We start from the raw sequence: 24,105 nt of genomic DNA, 5'->3' as shown, positions 1-24,105 counted from the left end.
AAGTTTTATATTGTAAATAATAATTAAATACTTTTGTTGTATAATTTTACCATTTAGGTTTAATATTTATTATGTACATATACATATTCTTTTAAGTGATTATCGTCTCTCATAAATCTGTACAGATTGGCTTATGTATACAAAATGTATCTTTTATAAATGTATTGTGTAATTTTATACATAAGGTGAGACGTAAATAAAATATTGAATTGAATTGAATTGAATTCTTAAAAAAAAAAATACTATCCCCACTCTCTTTTTTTAGAATTTGTACTGAAAACCTAATTGTTAATGTTTATGCTTTTATGATAGTAAACCATGTAATAAAAGTGACAGAAAAGAATCATCTTATTAACAATATCTCAATTGTACTGATTTGTACGTAGGAATGTTGGTCTCATACAGACAAAGAGTTGTGTTTGTTTTAAGTCAAGCGCTGAAAATGTAAATTCTAGCGATTGATGTAATAAAAAAAAGTACAGCACTGGAGATGTGAATAGAAGTATGTAGCGCTTGAGATGCAAAATCCGGCGCTGTACACGATAAAGTCAAACGCTGATGATCTAAAGTCAATCGCTGGGAAAATATATGATGTACAGCGCAGTAAATATAAACGTCAACGCTTCAAATGTAAAAGTGTAGCCCTGTAGATATTTTGAATGATGCGTGTTTGTTGTAATCAGTTATGTTAAGGTGTCAGTACCCGAGTGGTATAAATCAGCCGAACTACTGTATCACTAGCCTGTCAACAATGAGGTTAATTTGTTCGGATCCATACAGGGCATATGCATTCGACTCCAATCTTAACTGACTAGGATTGTCAGATTTCCTACCGAAGGTTAGGTGGTTCTCTCCAGACACCCTATCTTTACCTCCACCAATAAAAATTGACCGCAACGAAATAGCACATTAATGTTGAAACGTTGTTTCATAATGAAAAAAAGAGGTCCACATTGGTCGATATACTTATATACATATCTATTATTAATATCAAAGAGACTTATTTAAAACTTTTTTCCTGTATTAATTTTTCTTATGTTTATGTCTATTATGTATACATCTTAATCCATCAGGGTTTCATATTCTGAAATAAACGAGACTTATTTAAAACTTTTATGTATTATTGTTTCTTATGTGTATGTCTATTATGTTTGCATCTTAACCCGTCAGGGTTTCACTATTTGCAATAAAGTATTCATAATAATCTTGAATGCAGTATAATTTTCTCCCATCATTTTTTTTATTGTATTACATGTATATACTTTGGGCGGGGATCATAAGTAAACCATTAAGCTTGTCCTTGAGTAATATATATTTTCTCTCCAAATTGACGATCAGATTCATCAGCATCTTACTTACCACTTGCAAAAGTTTTGATGAGTGAAATAAAACTGGGTGTTTGAAAAACACTCAATAAATAAAATTTCAATTCGGATTATTATCGTGGCCTCCATTATTTGAATCCCAGTCAATTAAGCCATACATAAAGATGCATCTTTATATTTGTAATTCCGTCGTAAAATCAGAAAACAAACCATACGTTTACTACAATGAACCTTTCTAGAAACTTTTATACTTCGAAATTTAGTAAAGATTCGTATACCTTTCGAAAATAAACATTTTGAAAAAAAAAAAAATACTGGGGAAATTGGCTCTAACTACTATTTTGAGCGTTAAAACGCAAGTTTACCATATTGACAAAGATGTAAATGCAGACACTGTATCATGATCATAAAGAAGTAGGTTGGTGTCATGTGGCCAGGCAAAAACGATAAGACAAATTAAGACGTGATCCATAGATACAATGTTATTCTGTTCCGTCATGTTCAAAGTGTCGCGAATTAAGCAAGTATAACCCGTTATGTACCAAAAATTACAAAGACCACAGAAAAATTAAAGATCTTGCAACACTAACTCAATCAAAACCCTAGGATTTGCACCGACATGGTTAGTTGACCTTGTGTCGTTTTACTTCTGTTAAAACCCGCCGGAAACATAGCCTGAAATTCTTATTGATCAGGTGAGATCCTGGATTTTGAAAAAAAAACGTGAGAGACCTGGGAAGTCAACATCTGGAGTATGATCCTTGTAAAAATTCATGCATTTATCATAAAGGTCCATAAGCCCCATTCCCTTAAATTCGCCTCTGTTGTTAATGAAAAATAAACTCCGAATTGTCTTTTTGTTCAGTTATTTATTACAATCTAACAAACTGATCATAATTAATAAGCTACATTTGTATATGTATCATCCTGGTCGGTTCTCTTCATAAAAGAACATGTTTAACCTAGAAAATGTTTTTGTAACCATGATATTTCAATATTATTCTGTGAAAAAAACTATGATCAGGTCTTACAATTTTTTTGGTGATTTTTTTTTTCTTGATTAAAATCAAAATAAAAAGCTGTTAACCAATTTCTTTTTTTCCAAAAATAAACTATAAATATTTTTAAAAACTTTGACCTCTGTCTATCTAACTCAAAAGTAAATGATCTTTTCGTATTTTGAATCTAGCTTTGACAACGTAGTAAATATCTATCTAAAATATTTATGAAGTTCTATGTACGTGAAAATAAATGTTTCAAATAATGTATAATAATGTAATAGTATGAGCTATCTAATCTTTAGATAATGAAAAAAACCACGTCTGTTTATTTCAATGGTATAAATATATTATGCAATAGATATATATAAAAACATTGAAAATGTAAAGTAGGTATTTAGAAATGAGTACCTCAACACAAAGAACAAACACGTAAAGTACATGTGCACCAAAACGACAATAATTGTATTCACAAAAGGAAAAACAAAAGAATAACGTAAAGAGGTATTAAACAAGGTAATTTAGATTTCTATTTTTTTTTTCGTATTTTTATAATATTTTAAGGGCATTTTATTTCAACAGACGGGTAAACAAAGTTGAAACGATCACGAAATCTATGAAATCTATTAACAACATTCATTTAAGTAAAACGTAGCAGATATTATTGGCTTCTTATTTTTAAGTATATATCCTATTAAAATATAACAGTGATAGTCAACCCCAAAAACGGATACATGAATGATCAATAAAGAAAAATGAGATAAAAAGCTCTAGATTTATTTAAATATAGTTAAAATTTCGTTGAAGATTGACTAGAGTTATCTGACTTTTTATACAATTATGCAAATGTAATGCCCTTGACTGTTTTACATAACTTTTGTATACATTACTTTGTCTACCTTTCCCTAATTTACGTCTACTTCCAAAAACGTTCTTACACTGGATGATATTTTGTGAGAATAAAACTTATTTCACATACAAAACTAACAGCCATTGCTGAATCATTTTGCTATAATATAGTACGGAGTTCTGTCTTCGCATTATATCTATATTATTCTAATCAGAGTTATCTCTCGTTCATCTATTTTCGCCTTTACTTAGCCACTCCACGTCCAATATGGTGCACCTTGTTCGCCGCCGTAACCAACAGCTGGAAGAGGTCGACGTGTGTCCATGTCATATACATATGGACCGGGGTAATAAGGAGGTCCAGGATATGGACCAGCACGATGAGGTGGAGGATATGCGTAAGGGTCCGGATATGCCAGTTCCATAGGAAAAGCCCTATTGTCATACGCTTGATATCCGTATTCTCGACCACGTCTCTTTTCTAAATAGTCTTTGTCTTCGTAACGCTCTGATCCTATGTAACATCCAGCTACTGCGTAAAGCGTTGCTGTGAGTGCTGCAACTCCCATACCAACCCAACCTAGTATGTAGGACCACCTGTAGTCACGAACTGTTGCTGTCTTTATCGACTACAAGTACACAAAATTAATGATTAAATTAACCATGTTAACATTTGAGCAAGAATGAGATACTTATGATATCATGCGCACAATTTTAGAGGGAAGCGGAACTTCGGTCAACGCGTTTTCACCACAATTAATTTACAGAAAGAAGCATTCAATTCTTAAATGAAGAAGTAGCCATATTAACATCCGGAAATTGCCACCAAATTTAAATATTAGAACAGATTGATCAATCTTTTATGCTAGAAAAGATGATTGCATGTATATCAAACTAAGTTTAATTAAGATATATACCTAAATGGGGAGATGCTGAATAATTGCCAAAAGTACAACCACAGTCCAAAATGGATGTATTCATTTATAGGTCATCCTTCAACCTTTAACCATGCAAAATCCATATCGTAAACTAGTAGTGAGCTATAAAAGGTCCCGTTACGACAAAATGTGACTTTCAAACGAGAGAATCAATTAGGCCAGATTTTGACAAAATATCAAGTGAAAAACTAGTATGCAAGGAGAGTTGTCTCATTGGTAATCATACCACATCTTCTTTTTTATAAGACAGCAACCAATTGCAACCATTGAATTACATGTTCGTACAACATGCAAATTTTTACATGTACAAGCATCAACATCAATGTTACAAAACCGGTTCATGAAGAAATATAAATCCAATCATACATACTGGGTCCCATGCCTGGTAAAACTGAGGTTCATCTCTTATTTTATTCCTTTCTAAATATTCAGCTCCATGGAAGAAGGCTATAGCTGCTGCAGTACAAAATGCTGAAAACAAATTGATCATTTTAGTTACTCTTTACATAATAAACGTTTTCCATCTCAATACATTTCGTATTACAGTATATGTTCCTAACGGAATAAATGGTATAGAATATTTGTTCTAACAGGAATAGATATTATGACAATATTTATAACAAAGTTTCCATTGGAACTTCTGTTAAGCAGAGCAGATGATACTGAAATAGAATTTCAAAACCAATTAGTAGAATTTGTCTCCTGTCATAAACACTTAGGGATTACTTTTGATTCCAATGGTAAATTCCATACACATATAGAAAATATTTTAAAGTGTGCAAGCACAAGATTAAATGTTCTTAAAAAATTGAAATATGTATTGAATAGAAATTATATATTTAACTTTTATAAGACCCGTTATGGAATATACATGTGAGTTATGGGATGGTTGTACTCAACAAGAAGCCGACAATTTAGAACATGTTCAGTTAGAAGCAGGGAGGTTAGTAACTGGGTTTCCCGTGTTTGCTAGTCGGGAAGCTATATATTTTGAAACTGGCTGGCAATTGCTTGTGGACAGAAGAAAATCCAGAAAGCTCAATATGTTCTATTCTTTACATAATGGGACTGCCCCTGATTATCTCTGTGATTTAATGCCCCCGCTTGTTGGTCAAGTATCTAACTACGATTTGCGAAACAGTAATAATTAGTCTCGCATGCAGCTGTGGCCACCCTGTTGAGGATAGTATACACTATTTTTTAGAGTGCGCTTTTCACAACGAAGCAAGAGAAATACTGTTTTCAAAATTAGAAAGTTATGCTATATCCATTGAGCTTCTATTAGCTGGTGACGGTGACCTTTCTTTTCAGCAAAACAAAGACATTTTTGAGTCCGTACAATCTTATATCAGAATAACACAAAGATTTAAAACAATCAATTAACATTCTAAATTTCTACTTTACAACCTTTCACTCCAGTCCAGTTGTTTCATTATTATTCCTTAGTATATTGTATTTTTTTTTTCTTTTTATTTCTAATTTTTGTTTGAAGTATGTATTACATGCATTACTACTATATTTTTTTTCTCGCCATTATCTAATGTACTTTGTGTTTATATTTATATTGGGAGAGGACGTCTCTAATGTTGTTATAACTTGTGTCCAATAACTTTTGCTACTTTTGCAAATAAAATATGTTTAAACTAAGCAGAACAAATATACGTTGACAAGTCTTGTGTTCACTATAGTCTCCATTTTTTTGTGTCATTTTTTCTCAATTCTTTAATTTTTCGTCATGTTTTGTCAACTCTTCTCTATTCTTTAATTTCTTTTCTAGTGGTAAATGCTTTATGTTTAATAAAAGCAAAAAGATTCGGTTTGGTTGTCAATGAGACAACTCTCCACTAGAAACCAAATGACATACATGAAGAAACTGGGAACCGCCAGTTTGCGTCACCGTAGTATACACAGGCAAAGGAGTACGTTCAGTTAGACCCCTTTTTGGCCCCAAAATATAGCAGTTTTGCAAAATTGTTCAAATGTATACTTTTAGTTATTTATTGGACAGTATAATGCTTCTGCTAAATAAATATGGGCTTTGTTTGACAATACAATGCACATATATCGGGTACTAGCATCATTAAGTCATGCTGAATTACTGAAATCTTCACAATTTTAGCATTTTAGTTATATTTTAGACGGTTTCCGTCTTCAATAAAAGTGGCCGCATTCGTGTTCATTCTTAGTATTGAAATGTAAGTTGTATTTGATGGTAATACATAACCCATATATAAAGATTGAGGAGGAACACGGATGCGGCCACTTTCATTTTTGACAAAAACCATCTGTCAGAAAAGTGTCAATTTTTGACATATTTGATAGATTTTTCATATTTAAGCTAAAATTGGGCATTTTTAATGAGTAAATCAGTTAAAATCTCTTACATATACTTATTGAATCAACTTAAATAGACACTTCAGTGTTTAAAAAGTGTCTAAAATCTTTCGTCAGATGAACTTGAAATTTGAGCCAAAATCGGCCCTTACCGGACCTACTCCTTTTTGTTCACGTAAATGTCACGTGAGATTCACTTCAATCGAGCTTTTACATGAAACTCACGTGAAATTTTTCACGTGAATTTCACGTGAATCTGATGTGAAATTCACGTGAATTGAGCCTTCACGTGAAATTAACGTGAATCGAACTTTAGAGTCTAACCACAACTCAAATCCTCTCATGACATATCTGGTCCAACTGGGACAACATCCCTAATGCGCCTCGAAATAAGGAACTCAAAAGTCACGTGTAAAGAAAAAATCTCTGTGTAGTGATATCGATATTGGACATGTTTCTATTTTTTACAAATGACTGAGCTTAAGCATTTGTGGTGATTAGGAAAGAAGAGGAACATAGAATAAATGTGTAAAATTATGGAGCTATTAAATGTGTTCAAAGTATTAAATTTTCAAAGAACTTATTGTGTTAAAAAGGGGATATTTTACCACAAGGAGCCGCATCACGAAAGGATGTTCGGGGTATGCTAATTTACGGAAAAAGTAATTTCACTTCGTACCCCGAAAATTTAACCACATATGTGAAAATGTCACAGCTTCGAAACGAGCTATCATACATATCCAAGTTTACGATATGGACTGAGCTACAGGAAAAAAACGTTACAATTACCGCCTATGTAAAAAGATATTGATCCAACTGGAAGTAGCAACACATGTGAGTTCATTCGCATTACAGGGTCGCAGTAACATGTAATGCCTTACACCATTATAAAATGTATGCACTTAAGAGCATGTTTGTTTTTTTTTATCTTAAAGGATGAAAATTAGCTTCTATGCAAGGGATGCATACGTGTACGTGTATATTACAGTGAGAAAGATTAAAATAATACCTGAAAAATATGCACAGAAACCTGCACAGTATGCCCATTTTGACCTTCGCCAACAGCAAACAACAGCACCAAACACGTATGAAATTAAGAAAAACACTAAGGCCATAATAAAGAAGGCCATATGACATCTCATTAAATCTGAAAAGACAAAACAATAGTTAGCATTAACTTCTCAAATATGTTAAGTGCTACTGATTTTTTAATTGAAGTGCATCCACATTAAATTTATAGGTTCTAGGAATAAAATTCAAATCAGTTTGCCAGTTTAGTACAATCAATGTAGATTAATGTACTCTTTTCATGTTCTAACCTTGAATATACATGCATGTAGCAATTGCCTCTTGATCTTTAACTGCAATCGATCAAGCAATTAACATATTCACATGTTATAGAAATTGATATAGGTACAATCCCCTTAGCTGATACATATTGGTTTATAAGCTTTATTCAGTGTGCTACCGAACTGAAGGTACCACCAAGAAGATCATAAAACTGTATTCATCATTTATTGTGCGTTAACTTTATTGTGTTACTAAAAATCATAATATTGTTTATATCTCTGAAAACTTCATAAACTCGAAAATTTCTTCGAAAGAAATTAATGTAATCAGTATGTTAACGTTTTAACTTTTTACCAAAGACTTTAAGTGTTGAGGTTTTGTTCTAGACGTACCAACATATACATAGAGACGGGTTCGAAAACAGGAGAACTGTTTCCTGAACCGAGTTACTTGTGTCAGTTCTTATTATTATGTGAATTGTGAATGGTGTGATTATCACAAGTGAGTCTAAATACACTGACATGAAATTATATATCAAACGTATAAAACTTACGTATACGTGTGGAAAAATCCGCTGAATAATCAACATTTGTCGTTTCTGGGAATTTATAGGAAATATGGAAACAATTGCTATCAACAATACCGTCCGCATTTCGGAATACCACTGAAAAGAAAGTCATATTTAGAATTATATGAGGACAAATGTTTAATAAAATGATGTAAAACAAAGATGTATCACTATAAAGCAATGCTTCACATTCAAAAAGTACCAACAAGACGGAACCGTTTTTAGAACTAAAGCAAATATATTTATTTGTTTTATAAGCGCGGGTGCAGGTAAAATAAAATACTATCCTCTGGACTAAACTTAACTTATAGTTGTCCGTATTGTTACAATCACTACAGATCATGTAACTGCAGGTATGTTTAACGCCATACACTATTTATGAGGGTCTCCCAAGAACAATTTGTTTCTCCTCTATACATAATACTTGTAGCATGCAGAATTTACGTATGATGGACATACTAGTATTACTGATTGTTTTCATTTTCCTGCTTGCATACCAGAGAAGGATTTAGGGGGTTCCCTTTATAAAGCTATATATAGATTGTATGCTTGTTCCACTCAAAACGTTGCTTAGTTTGCCAGTCCCCCCTTTTTTCAAAACCATTGACGCACATCTGCATATATTTTATTCAAACACCGATTGGCACATATGATTGGTACCGACTGTAAGGATGTACTTACTAGGTGAAATAATAAATCAAGACTTTAAAAATTGATACTTTTTGACAGAAGAGCATTTTAGTTAAGGAACAAAATAAGCTAAAAATATCGATAGGTTATGAAGTTCCTTTCGAGATATCAGAGTTACGATCTGAGATACGATTTGATCACGAAAATTAACCTTGTTCACTGATCAATGAAATGATATTAAGGTCAAGTGAAAGCAGTTAGACAAGCATAATGACCTTGCAAGGTAGACACAAAAGGCATACACAATATAGTTATCATATTACACTGTACTAACTTTACTAAAAATAATATTCAACTAGTCATTAAACCATGAAGATTGGACAAAGGACAATGGACATATGACCGACGGAAACCTCCTCATGATATACAACGTGTGAAACACCAAGGTCGTCCCCTTCTGAAACATTGAAAAGAAGTTAGTAAATGCCACTGCCGGGTCTCTATCCTTATGTCTAGCAGTCCGAGACAGAAGTCGTAGGCTCGACAAAAAAGAGATGTTCATTTAATTTAATCAGCTTTATAACTGCAGGTCATTAACATGTATGTTTCAACACATTCTTTGTCTTTATAATTAAAATGTAATTGTAATTAGCATATTTAATCTATCCTGCCCGATATGCAAATATTTTGTAATAAAAAAACACAAATATGACAATCAATAATAAGGAATGTCATATTATGACGCCTTTATGTTGACAAAAAAAAGTGTATAATAATCGTTTTATTTTCTCGGATTATTACACATTTATGTATACTATTATATTTAGTGCTTGAGGTTATCAACAAGTTTGTTTAAAACTGCACTAGTAAGACTTTTTATGAGAGTAAATCTTATACAATTGTGCTGTAGGCTGATGTATCAGTGCAAATTTTAGATATATTTCAATTAAAAATGACGAATAAGTTGGCAAAAATGACTTTAACCTATGAGTATTTTTAGTACACAACAAACATATTACGATACAATTAAATTGATTGATTGAGTGTGTAAATACTTGCTAAACGACCGGTGGCATTTGTTTTTGATAGGCGAGAACAAATTAAGAAAAAGTTAAGTTTGGTTTGTAAAGAGGATCGACATAAATAGTGCCAAGAGGAATTTATTGGACTGGCACTCAAACTGAGGGTATTTTACATATAAGCAGACATTTTATACTACCTTGCAACAAGTCAACTAGAAACCCTTGAAATAATGTTTGCACGTTTCTGTTCTATCGTGAACATGGTGAAGAACGGTGGCGTTGTCTTCAGACAGATCATTCATCTAGAGTTAATACACAGTAAAATATATCTTGCATTGTCGAACCGACGCCTCTCATCAAGGATTGGACAATTCTGCGCCAAATTCCCATTGTATTATTAGGTTCCATGTTTATGAGCAAATAAGAGGTGAGGTGTGGCTCGAGGGTGTGGCATACATGGTTATTATAATTTAAGATTGCAGAAGAAATTAAGCTGAACTTATAAATATCTGAGTATTTAATAAAACATATTTGGAAATTACAGGACAAACAGATTATTATATTAATAAGAAAAAGTGCATAGATAATCTATTATATTATCTAAGAGCCTGTGGATGTTATTAATAAGTTCCGCGAGTTTGTATCTTTTACTCTTAGGAGATAACTGTATTGTATTTTAAGCTCCGACGGCATCAATTGGGGATTTGATGGTCGCAAATTAAGTTTACTGGCGACGCGTTAGCGGAGACAGTAAACGGGTATTTGCGACCATCAAATCCCAAATTGATGCCGTCGGAGCTTAAAATACAATATTGTTATCTCCATTCTAATGAAACTGACAGAAAACAACGTTAAAACATGCATTTAAAATCTGTCATATGTCGTCTGCGCTTGCGCGTACGTCCCTTTGCATCAATTGTCAATTGATGCCATGTAAGAAAGTGACGTTATCCAATCAAAATGAACGTTACAAACGTTGTTGCATTAGAATTTTGAGTCTGTGTTCAATCTGAGTTTTCTATGCATACATGTAACGTTAGTTTTGTTATTGTTGATCTTTATTGCCTGAATTTTCCTGTTGGTAAAATTTAAACTGTTTTATCAGAATAATTATAATAATCAGGTCATCAAAATTCACAAACACGACATTGCAGCGCTAATGCAAAACAGAACTATTAAAATCGACTCGGATATGGAAATTTCTTATAAAAATGTTATCTTCAAAGTGATACAAGTGTTGTTACATACGAAATTGGATATACAAATGGTAGATACATTCGTTTAAATGGGTTTAAAATATTTAAACCATCATATCAAAAGCATCTTTTAAATACCTGACTGTCCTGACCTATTGTCCTATTGTCAGTTTCCTTTGACATGAAATTTGAAATATAAATCCTGTGAAAATGACAATATCCCATTGTATTTGCTTGATCCGGTATTCAGCGATTTTATGGTGGTCTTTATATTGTTTGTGCTTCGATGGGTTTAAAAATGATCCGATTGTTTGCGTGATTCAGTGCATATAAGATATATGCTCGATCGTAGTTTTTAAAATATTTTATTGATATTTTGTGGAATAGCGAATCGACAAAAACTGAAACATATTGTGTAAGAATAAAATAGGCAGTATAAAATATAAAGGGAATTTTCTTTGATAAGCCCCTTTTAGAATTGTTTAATAGCTTCCTCGTAATCAGCAATCCTTTATCAAGGAAACCATGATAGCAAATGCAAGCTTCATATTATTATCTGCTGAAATTGCTACATGGAAATGGAAAGTTAACAATTTGAAAGCTTAAATGATGTTTTAAATTAATTAAAGTCTTTGTACTAGTAGTTGAATTACGCTATTCATGCTATTTGTATTCACAGTCATTCCTCAACTGAATGACATACATGTAAATTCATCCTTTTTCAAAGCTATATGTTTATTAATTATAAGTCTGGCATATATGAGCCACAACGTATCCATACGTACATTTTCAAAATTTATCATAAAACTTAATATAGCTTGTTATGTGGCAAAAGTAATAACCCAGCCACAGCTTTCTCTATTTTTTCAGCCTAAATCTCTTGTCTTTCGACCCAGTGGAGCCACTTTATAATTTCTTCTATGCTGAGTTATCGTTCCATTTGTTGTCATCCTTCATGTCATAAGATATTTGCCACTGTGCATTCAGAATGCAACTAATTATCAATCAATTCAAAAAGCTAAACATCCACAATATATCAACACTCAATATTATAAGTACTTAGGTATGGAACTTTTTTTTTAAATTGTCCTGTCCCTCAGTACCTTTGCTTTATGTGTGACAAAATGAATTACTACAAATTTACATTGTATGATGAGGGCATTAGCATTGCTAATACCAAGTCGGTTATATTAGATAACCTCCTTGCTAATACCGACAGTGCAAGGGCTGTGTAGCCGGACAAGGTCGTTAAAAACTTCCATCGTCGTCGCAAAGTTGAAAGCTTCATAAAATTCATTGGGTATTTAAAGCTACAATTTGCCCATAACAAGTAGCAGTGGGGACAACTATAGAGTAAGGCGCTAGGTGAAATTTAAAAAAAGGTAGGACAGAAAATTCGAGTAAAAAAAGGGGAAGGATGACAATTCATACAAAAAAGAGTTTATAAACTAATAAAAAATAAAAAGGCAGGATAGAGATTACAACTTAAATAAAATATAGGACCAAATTTTTCATCAAAGCCACACCCCCCCCTTCCAATAAAAATCAAAATGGGATGAAATTTTAAAAATGGTAGGACAGGAGTTTCGAGTAAAAAAAGGGGAAGGATGACAATTCATACAAAAAAAGAGTTTATAAACTAATAAAAAATAAAAAGGCAGGATAGAGATCACAACTTAAATAAAATGCAGGACCAAATTTTTCACCAAAGCTCCCCCCTCCAATAAAAATTAAAATTTAATGGTAGCTCCCTTAGATAGTAAAACTTTATGCAATACAATGTAAATACAAAATTATTTTCGTTGATGCCATGTTTTAAATCTTACCTTTAAGTTAGGACTAGACGTGTTTAAGAACTTAATTACAATGATTGATGGTGACAAATTGAAATTGATGAATAATTTCATGTTTCATGTTTATATGTCACTTATTTATTGCATTAAGTATGTTTATATTAAATTGTGTACTTTTTTAAAGAAGTTATAATATAAAGAGTCATGTGTAAAACTTTCAAATGCATTTATTGTACATGTTTTAAAAATGTTGTCTGCTCTATGATCGGCGTGATGATCGGGTTGTTGTCGCTTTGACACATTCCCCATTTCCTTTCTCAATTTTAATAAGTATGTTTTATTATATTATTTTAAATTGTGTACTTTTTTTTCAGAAGTTGTAATATAAATATGCATATGTAAAACTTTCATTTGACAACATTTATGCATTTATTGTACATGTTATACAAATGCACTTAAACATGTGACCATAAACAACTAAAGTGTTACGTACAGTGAAACAATACGGACAAAGCACATGCATGTACCTGCCAGTAAACTCAAACTATCAACATATTCATATATTTGCATACATAATAACAATTTAAAATGTATAAAAGACGTTGTCATTAGGATGATTTCGTGTACCTTATCAATCAGCAGTGTTTCAGGAACACATGCTAGGCGATTACATATATATAAGAAGATGTGGTATGAGTTCATGTACAAATGACCAATTACAGTGTTTCTGGAACGCCAGCATGGGGAGTTAATGTACCTTTCTGTTCTGGGAAGCTTAAGGGATGGTTGAGCTTTTTCCCATCGTTCGGTCATATATACGACATTACACGCTTTGAATTCATCATCCAAAACTTCTATATACGTGTTCTCATCTATAAATAGAACATATCGAACGTGAGACCTAACCGTTTATCAAATTCCTGGGAAGGTTCAAGAAATTGTTAAAGCCATCCCGAATAGATAGTAAATTTAATCTCTTTGTTATTGTTATGCTCTACTTAGTGATAGAACTGTCCGGGATGAGGTCAATTTGTAAAAAAATATTTTTACCCGCTTCATGTCAATGCACAATTTTACACCCAATGGTTTTAACAAAAACACAATTCACTTAAACGAAAAACCGAAAAGCCCCTTTTACGGTCGCTAATGTTAGATATCATGGTTCTTGTATGTTACTGTGTACGTACTTATTTGAAAATGAATATATTAATACTTCTATTTGTTAAACGTTAAAAATAAATGTTCGATGGTCTTTCGTATTCGCCCCCCCCCCAAACAAAAAAAAACAACCCTCGCCGGAAATTATTATATGTAGCAAGTGTCAACATTTAACAAGTATTATATTTTTATTAATAAATGTAGTTAAAGATTTCAAGATGTATTCATACATTGTAACACATGTCTACAAGAGGACAGTCATAATTAGAACAAGCAGAGTTAATATTATGCAGATGATTAATACAGAAAGATCATTTGGTCATACATAACATTATATATATAAATAAAATACAAACTGTTTTAATTATTTTCGTACACACTAGATAACGCAAATATTTCCACAGGATATCAAGACAGCCATTTAGCATGTTATGATCTTTTCTTGGTTTTAGTATGGGTTTTTTTCTATGTTAAACTTTAAGTTTATATTATTTATTTGAAAATTGAACGTTCAAGGTTCTTATTCCGTTTTAAAAGTTGTTCTTCGCGGCATGAATATCAAATTTAAAATTTCTTCATAATTCATAAAATCAGGTTTAGTTTAAACATCTCATTGTCCCCTTCATTTGAAAATAATCCTTGGTGAATGATAGAAAGTGTCAAAATCTACATTAATTTATTTAGTAATACATCGAGAGGTGTGGTATAGTTGCCGCACGAGACAAATATTCAACAAGGAAATTATTTACGTACAAGTGTTACAATCTAATGGATGTACATTTAAACAAGACTTCAGGTACCGTAAAATGTGTGTGTAAGTGGGGGGGTCCCGCTAACATGTTTAACCCTGCCACATTCTGTATGTATGACTATATGCATTTCCCAAATCAGAAGCCTGTAATTCAGTGGTTGTCGTTTGTTGCTATGTTACATTTTTGTTTTACGTTCATTTTTTTTTAACATATATTAGGCCTTTAGTTTTCTGGTTTGAATTATTTTACATTTGTCATAGCGGGGTATTTTCATGAAAGCTGACGATGCGATTTGGGCTTTGCTCATTGTTGAAGGCCGTACGGTGACTTAATTCCCCCCCCCCCCCCGCCCCCAATTTATAAATGTTGAAAAATCTAAGTTTATTTTATACAGTCGAGAGTAAATGTTTCGCGTATTGGTTTCTTAATTCCCTAGAAAATAATTCTGAAGCGAGCCAGGTACAAAATCATATATCTGTTTTAGAGGGGTGTTTTTTTTTCTTAGAACAATACCCTCTTTGTCTATCTTATTCAAAATCAAATTGTTGTAACATATCCAGGCTAACTTGATCATAAGATGTATGAAGTTTTACAAAAATCTAAAAGTGAGCATGAATACCCTCAAATGATCGTTCCTTTAACTAGGTTGGGACCAACTTTTCTAAAAGACAGATCCACGCATTTTTGATAATAAAGAAGATATAAGTCCTTAAAAATTACAAAATTCTTGGACATGTTTTGACCATATAAATAATACCAGATATACCCATTGCTCTTTGGGAAATTTAAAGTTCCTTCAAATAGTACTAAGAAGTGTGTTTATAACAATCAAAAAAAGAAACTCACTTGAAATGTACCCCTCATAAAAGGGATAGTAATAACATTGAAGTGTTATCCATTGTTTAAGGGGTTGTTTCCTACCTGTTATGGGGGAATACAGGTGGGATAAAATGTGACCGTAAACATCAGAAAAATCGGAGTGTACGAATTTCAAACTGAACGTTATGCTGCTGTGAATCGAGTGTACGAATTTCAAACTGAACGTTATATGCTGATAGCGATGAATCGAGTGCACCATTCGTCGATATAAAGTGGCATGCAGTTAATATATGGTTTAACTTTTAACATTTTAAGCAGTGTTTACAAAATAAATGAAAAACAAATAACTAAAACAAAACATGTAGATACATCATTTAAATGTTAACAAAGTACTCACAATCAGTATCATTCCCATAATAGCATTCACGAAATATTCCTCTATTTCTGGTGAAGGTGTATCTAGCTCTAGTAGCATCTGTTTTTAAAGAAGCCCCTAGTCTGTTTCTATCTACTGTGAATTCTATCCAGTAGTCCGTAGCAAAAGAAACTGCTAAAAGAGCAATAGCCACTGGTCCCATACACGTAGCCAGGACCAGGCTAAATGTCCCACACGAACTCCGTCGCATATTTCACTTAAAATCCAAATTTAGTTAAAATATCACTGAAATTCCCTGTAGCCAACGGAAGGCTAAGACGAAAGCGAAAGAATGTTCACTTCAATGTGTCATAAGTAATGATGTTAATAACCCGCGAGAGTGAGACATGCACTGGTGAACAATAATAAAGAAAGATGTCCTCGCGGAATCTCAAAGCCGTTGATGATCTACTTTTGTTATTTTATCCCGAGGTCTCAAATGGTCAATCCTATGCCTGCTCCTTCGGACAGGTATAATTACAAGTTATATGTACATTCAACTTTTAAAGAAACCGCCCACAGGTACAATTTATAATATAAGGTAAATAACATACATGTATTTTACTGCACGTGACACGACTCGGTGATACAATGATGATTGATGAACAAAATATGAGGAAACAAACCTTGTATATAAAATGCACGTTAAGCACATGAATGATTCTAAGAACTACAAAGAAAATACACTATTATACATCAAATTTCGAAGTCAGATCGAGAGCAATCAAGATAAAATGATGTATTGGTACAGTATTTATTACTAGTAATCACCGTAACTACTCTCTCAATTACTTATTTACTAAGCTAGCCTTACAACTATAACTAAAAGGCATTTTTTATTTTTTTAAATCGTATACCTGTAACAACGATTTTTTTTCTCAGTTGATTACAATCAGCAACAAGACAAGTGTCTTTAGTTTACAGGAACTTTTTACTTTTCCAGAGAACACCATCTTGGTTGGGCCATTTGTTTTCTTTGCTGTGTTTTGTTTTCATCCACTTTATGAGATCCACTATCTCTACTTTTGTGGCGTCTATGTAAAATTTATTTGTCTGTTTATTTGAATTTTTAGTCGGTTGTGTTGTTCGTCTGTAATGTATCCAGTGGCGGATCCAGAACTTCTTGTAAGGGGGGGGGGCGCGCCGACTGACCTAAGGGGGGCCCGCTCCAGTCACGCTTCAGTGATTCCCTATATAAGCAACCAAATTTTTCCCACAAAAGGGGGGGCCCGCCCCCCCCCCCCCTGGATCCGCCTTTGGTATCTTTACACAGTTTTGGCTGCTGAATCCCAATTACTGTCACGTTTACCTATTATTTCTGTTATGGTTGCATGCCCAAATTTTGCAATATTACCATAACCGAACTATAAACTATCGGCCTCACAAGTGGGAGGTTTTAATTAGCTAGATACAAAACCAGGTTTAATCAACATTTTCTTCGAACAATTCTTATACCAAATCCGGTATATGGCAGCTGTTTTCACTTATTTTGTTGAAAGAAAAAGCTTGATTTTGTCAGTTTTTATAGACTTTTCCTTTTTGAAATGTTCCCTGGAGTTCAATATTCTTGTTATACTTTGTTTACATCAAATGTTGTATTTTTACCGCTTCTCGCTACTCTTCTGTCATGCAGGGTATTATTTGTGCTTTTTGAACTCATTTTATTTTTTAGAATTGCGACCTTGTCATTTCTTCCTTTTTAAGTGTTCCAAATTATAACACTTGGAATATGCTATGAGTGCACTAAGAGGGTTTCAAAAATGGAATTGTCGTTTTAAGCAATCAGTTGTGATAAGATGAAAACCAAAAGAGCTTAATTGTAAGTAGGATAAAAGTAGTAATGAGTGCAAATGAGACAACCCTCCATACAAGTTCCACAATGTATCAAAAGTTAACAATTCTAGGCAAAAGCTCAGCCTTCAACACCTTAGAACCACACCAACAAGCGACAACCACCGAACAACAGACTTCTGGCTAGATTATGTCATTATTCTAGCCAAACAACTTTGAACAAAAATTAAAATTTTCAGTTTTTGTTAAAATTTTTGCTCTAATAGTCCATACAATACATTTGTATAACAATACCTATATAATATACACGATGCATTGGTGGATCCAAGGAAAAAGGGGGATGTTGAGGGGACTGGAGCAACCCTTGTTTTAAGAAAATGAACGTTTAATGTTGAACCCTTTTTCAAAATGACTAGATCAGCGCCTGCGATGACCCTCTTTTCTTATTTCCAAAGCTCATAAGCACATGTTATTTGAATTGATATTATTATTCAATATTTATATTTTAAGTCAAGTACAAATGAGTCATTGTTGAAGTACCAAACTTAAGAAATTAAGTATGAAATCAGCACTAAAATGAGAAGATTTATTAATACAAAATGAGAAGATTTATTAAAACAAAATGAGAAGATTTATTAATACAAAATGAGAAGATTTATTAATACAAAATGAGAAGATTTATTAATCAAAATGAGAAGATTTATTAATACAAAATGAGAAGATTTATTAATACAAAATGAGAAGATTTATTAATCAAAATGAGAAGATTTATTAATACAAAATGAGATTGTATAAAATACAATAAACAAAATGAAAAACTTTTAATTGCATAGTTCTTTTAAGTGGTTAAGTTAACAACAAGAAATTGAATACGAAAAAGTCTTTCTAAATCTTAAGGGTTTTCAACACTTTTATTTGCATCTTATTATTGGTTATATAAGGGACGACATCAAAAGATCAATGTAAGATAAAAAAACTTAATTCAAATACATGTAGTTTGGGGGTGGGGGTTGAACTGCTGCAAGATTTGGTTATCCGACATTGATTTTTACATACATCCATATGGGTCAATCAATTTTTCCCAAATGAAGTTAATAGGGGGATAGGGGGGTCAGTGAAAAAACTATTTGAATTAAGTTTTTTATCCTTCATTGAACTTTAAACTTTTGATGTCGTCCCTAAGTTATTATAAACTAAAAAAATATAAATATGGGAAGTTATCTTAATTTGCATCACAACTTGTCCCTTCTGTGTTTAATAACATGTCTTCAAAAATCTTGCACGTTTTACAAATTAAATCAAATCCTTTTTCCAAGTTCTAGATCTGCATTTTGACAATTATCCTGCAAAAAGAAAAAAAAAATATTATACGAATATCAATCGATATATCTTTATTATGAATTATTAAATGGGCGCTGTTAGATTTATTGTATGCTGACAGTGCAATCGGGTAGGTGTCTTTCTCTCGAAAACAGAAACACAATCGAAAACCCGGATTTTTTTGATTTTTTATTAGACCATGAAAATTTAAATATAATTTAGATTTTTACGGATAAAGTATGGGACTATTTCTTTGAATTTTTTACAATAAAATAAAATCGTAGTTCTGTGCTTTTTTTCAGGTAATCCCGCCGACCCTACAAAATACGTCAGCCATGAAATATAAATAGAAAAAATGTCGGCTCTAGTAAAAGTTAAATTAAATGTCAAACTGTGTTATTTGTAAGTGTTTGTTCCGAGCCACGAAACTAGTATAGTAGCATAATTATTTTTTGTGTTAAATGTTTCTGTCAGCCATGTAACTTTCATGATTTGATTTTTTAAAATGTTTCTATAGTCTTTTATACTTTAACATATACAATGTGGTATAGATTTTGCTTATTGTAAAAGAATGAACTATGTACAAATGAAGTAGTTGTTTGGTGCTTGTCTTTTAATAAGATCTTTTGAGGATTTTTATTAGTTACACTGCATCCGCAATTTATAAGTCATTAATTCTTATATGACCACATTTGAACTGTATTTAAATGATTTCAACTTTACGAATAGAGTAGACTTTTAAATTGTTTCAAATTTGTATACCCTACTGCCCCTTCCCATTCTGCAGCCCCTTCCCATTCTGCAGCCCCTCCTGTAAATTGATTTTATGTGATTGACCACTTCATGAGAAGCATCAGTTCTGTATTCTAATGCAATTTGGATGTAACAATTTTTTTCATTGGCTAAAAGTTGCCGTCAAATCCACAGTTGACCAGGCGTAACTAAGGAGGGACCCGCCATTTTGAATTGATAAATCAACAAATGTTCGATTACTACTATATAATCGAAAATAAAACAACAGCTACCTCGAATTCGCCGTTTTAATGTAATTTTATCCGAATTTGAAACGTACAGGTAAAATAATAACCTCCAGTTTGTAAGTTTTCATTTGTATGACGTCACGTTTAGCCATGACGTCTTTGTGACAAATCATTCATGAAGTTTCGCGGATTTTTTTTTATTTGACAAATTTAGACATTTTTTCAAGTTTTATCGCATTTTTTTCTTTTTTTAATGCATTAGAATCGGAATAACAGTACTGTAGTTGAAGAGTTGCCACCGTCAATTTTGATTTGACGGTCGCAAATCTCCGTTTTACTGTCTCCGCTACGCGTCGCCAGTAAAACTGCATTTGCGACCGTCAAATCTACAATTGACGGTGGCAACTCTTCAACTACAGTACTGTTATTCCTTAATTTTAGATAACCAGTAAAGGTACATATAGGCCACATTTTTTTCTTACTGGAAGCAAGTCAATGAAAAGAAATGACTTTAAATGATGAATTATAAATTAACTGAAAATAAAACTTTTAGCATATTTTTATTCGAGCATCACTGATCATCGGAGTCTTTTGTAAACAAAACGCGCGTCCGGCGCAAATTAAAAAAATCAATTTTGGTAATTATGACGAGTTATTTATCTCAAATGTATTAACACACGAATAAGTAGAAACAATTGGGAAAACTGTTGTGTCTACACTCACTGATACCCTGTGGTATATTGATCAGGATCGTCATATCGAGGTTAACCCAAATTTAGCACATATTTTCAACTGCGGTCATGAAGTTATTGATTAGAATGTCAACTCCATGTCACGGTGTCCTTCATGATAAACTACAATATATAAGACACTTTTATATAGAACTAGACTAACGAACAAAAAACGATATGACCGTCCCCTACTATTGTAGACACCATATCTTGTTTAACCATTACCCCCACCCACCCACCCCCTAAAAAAACTACACACACAAAAAAAAAAAACAAAAAAAAAAAAAACAAAAAAAAAAACAAAAAAACAAACCCCCCCCCAAAAAAACAAAAAAAACAACAAACAACACCCCTGGATTCGTCTTAAATTCCTGTTACTTTTATTGAAATTAACGTACCATTAATTAGTTGCCTGTATACCAAACTTCTCATCGTCTATATTCTGTAGCATGACATCCATGTTTCTAGGGTCAGATGGGTCCGATCCTTTCCATACTAATCTGTACGGTCCATGCTGATCCTGTGGTTCAGGTATGGTTGGTAATGGTGCATCACAGGCTGTAAGGAATTCTTGCACCACTTGTTGTACAGCTGGTACTATGGACACATCAGTACTGACATTTGCTGCTATCATTGACATCTCAATACATGTATTGACCTTTATTTGTGTTGTGTTCGCATCAATGTTTAGTTTGACATTGCTTGGTCTAGTTGATTCCTGTGCTGCTGCTGAAAACAAAAGTGATTGGTTCAGAATTGAAATAAGGCAAGGTAAACGTAATAAGGAGTATAAAAAGGCACGATAAACGTAACAATATAAGGTAAAGGTAAAAAGACGAGGCGTCATCATCATATAAATACATGTACCTACTATCAGGTTGTCTGTATACTGATATTGTAAAATATCAGCTGCGAGTCACACTATGAAGTTGTTTGTTGAGTGAATCGTTAACATTTAAACAAATTAAAGTCCAAAAATGTTTTATTATCCGTTGATTGTTTTTTTGTTTGCATTTAAGGTTGAAAACAGTTGTCTGTTTCCTCGATCAGCATGAGAATAATTTCAAGTAAAGAATGTTTTCTTTTTTTAAACATGGAATAAAGGAAAACTAAGTGCTTATGGCAGATGGTCAAAAAATGCACAACCATTACAAAAAACTATTCAAAACAATTTAGTTACGAATATGAAAGTTTCATCATCGTTCTGTATATCTATCCCTTTCCCATTTACTAACTAGCTGCTTTTTTCAACATTTGTAAATGATTGATCACATACCAAATAACCAAAATGCATGTCTTTAAATTGTGTACCAGTCCAGTTTAACATTAGTTGGCCTGGGCAATTTGCATATTTGTGTTTGGTATCTATTAGTATCTTATGTATATCATAAAGGTACTGTCATCTTTTGACGTCGAAGGTCATAACCTTATTATGTAATTTCAATAAAACGTAACAATTCTGAACAGAACTTAAAATTGTATTTTTTATATAATGAATTTTCCCAGAATCACTTTAAGGGGCATTCGCTACGAGATAAATGAAATAATGAAATAATAATTCGCTTTTAGCATCCAATTTGGTTCAGTTTTGTCAAAATAGGCACAGAAACATCTCTGATGAATTATTCGCTTGCATGTGAATAATTCATCCTCATTGAATCAGTATTCATGTGAACTTTAATTTAATCTATTAGTTAGAGGTTGGTTACACATGTTTTAGTCGTGTCCAGCCATTAAAAGGGAAAAAAATTCAACATTGAAAGTAAAACAAGGGTGAATCCTTTTCCTTGACTGATTCGATCCTCAGAACTTTTTTTTTTTACCTATAACATGAATTCTAATGCAACAACGTTTATAACGTTCATTTTGATTGGATAGCGTCACTTTCTTACATGGCATCAATTGACAATTGATGCTATGGGACGTACGCGCAAGCGCAGACGGCATATGACAGATTTTAAATACATGTTTTAACGTTGTTTTCTGTCAGTTTCATTAGAATGGAGATAACAATATTGTATTTTAAGCTCCGACGGCATCAATTTTGGATTTGATGGTCGCAAATACCCGTCTACTATCTCCGCTAACGCGTCGCCAGTAAACTTAATTTGCGACCATCAAATCCCCAATTGATGCCGTCGGAGCTTACAATTCAATACAGTTATCTCCTAAATCAAACAAGCAAAGAAAAATTCAGTTGCACGAGGTTGCTATTTATTTATATTGATGTTTATGTTTATATCGGGTTATGTTACCATCGACAGTCTTCGGATGTCATCTCGATAGTTAATTAGATGGCGTCTAGACTAAAACACACACGAAGTTTTGATGAATTTTACCGAGTACGTGCACTGTCAACTGTTTATATCAGACTTATTGTAATTTGGATATACATTTTATTATGTTATAAATCAAATATGAGAATTTTTATTAGTCAAATGGGTGGACATGGTTTTGACAGCTAATACCCCTTTGACAAATAAAGCGAGTCAAACTTCCAGATAATTAAAATATTGCCGGGTTATAACATCAACTGGAAGAAATATAATATTGTGTGTTCCCAAGGAGGTTGTATGTGTGTTCCTAACGGAATAAAGGGTATAGAATGTTTGATACAGGGATACAACCGGAACACTTTAGAAAATATGGCACTAAATCGAGTTAGATGGAGGGAGTTCAACAATTGCCTATGCTCCCCGGAGGAGCTAAGTGCTTAAGAAAGTAAGTAATATGTGTTCCAATAGGAAAAGGGGGCAACGCATTGTTTATGACAAAGCTTATAGAGGAACTGTAATTATTGATGAAAGAATGTATTTTTTTGTAATGGTAAAAGGGAGATAACCAGATTTATAATAGAATGAAATTCAAAACAGTGTAGCTGTGGCCATTGATTGACACATTAAAATCATCCATTGACTGGGACAATTTACGTGAACGTTTGTCCGTAACGACCACTGTTCACGACATACCTACGATAGACATCAAAGGTTTCTTAACGCCTTTAATTATAAAATAATTCGAAAAATTAATCAGGAATAACCTTTGTGTTTTGATTTATATAATTGATATAAATCAAAATATCGTGTTATTTCTGATTAATTTTTCGAATAACTTTATTTAGGTGTTGAGAACCTTTGGTGACCCCATAGTTTAAGTGTCTTTAAAAAGTACATAGTGAGCATTGGTCGTTACATAC

The 24,105-nt window shown here is 32.7% G+C and overlaps 1 protein-coding gene across 1 annotated transcript; it reads right to left on the bottom strand.

Annotated features, from left to right (window-relative positions):
* Positions 1-2,174: 2,174 nt before the first annotated feature.
* LOC143044372 (uncharacterized) lies at positions 2,175-16,588 on the bottom strand. The gene is made up of 5 exons (XM_076216348.1): positions 16,070-16,588; positions 8,288-8,398; positions 7,454-7,591; positions 4,481-4,581; positions 2,175-3,801 (listed from the first exon to the last, which is right to left on the bottom strand). The coding sequence occupies exons 1-5, from the start codon at positions 16,296-16,298 to the stop codon at positions 3,421-3,423; spliced, it is 960 nt and encodes a 319-aa protein (XP_076072463.1). The 5' UTR covers positions 16,299-16,588; the 3' UTR covers positions 2,175-3,420.
* Positions 16,589-24,105: the final 7,517 nt, after the last annotated feature.

The sequence above is a fragment of the Mytilus galloprovincialis genome, chromosome 9 (genome assembly GCF_965363235.1).
Source record: "Mytilus galloprovincialis chromosome 9, xbMytGall1.hap1.1, whole genome shotgun sequence".
Classification (NCBI taxonomy): domain Eukaryota; kingdom Metazoa; phylum Mollusca; class Bivalvia; order Mytilida; family Mytilidae; genus Mytilus; species Mytilus galloprovincialis.
This window is presented reverse-complemented; position numbering and strand designations above follow the sequence as displayed.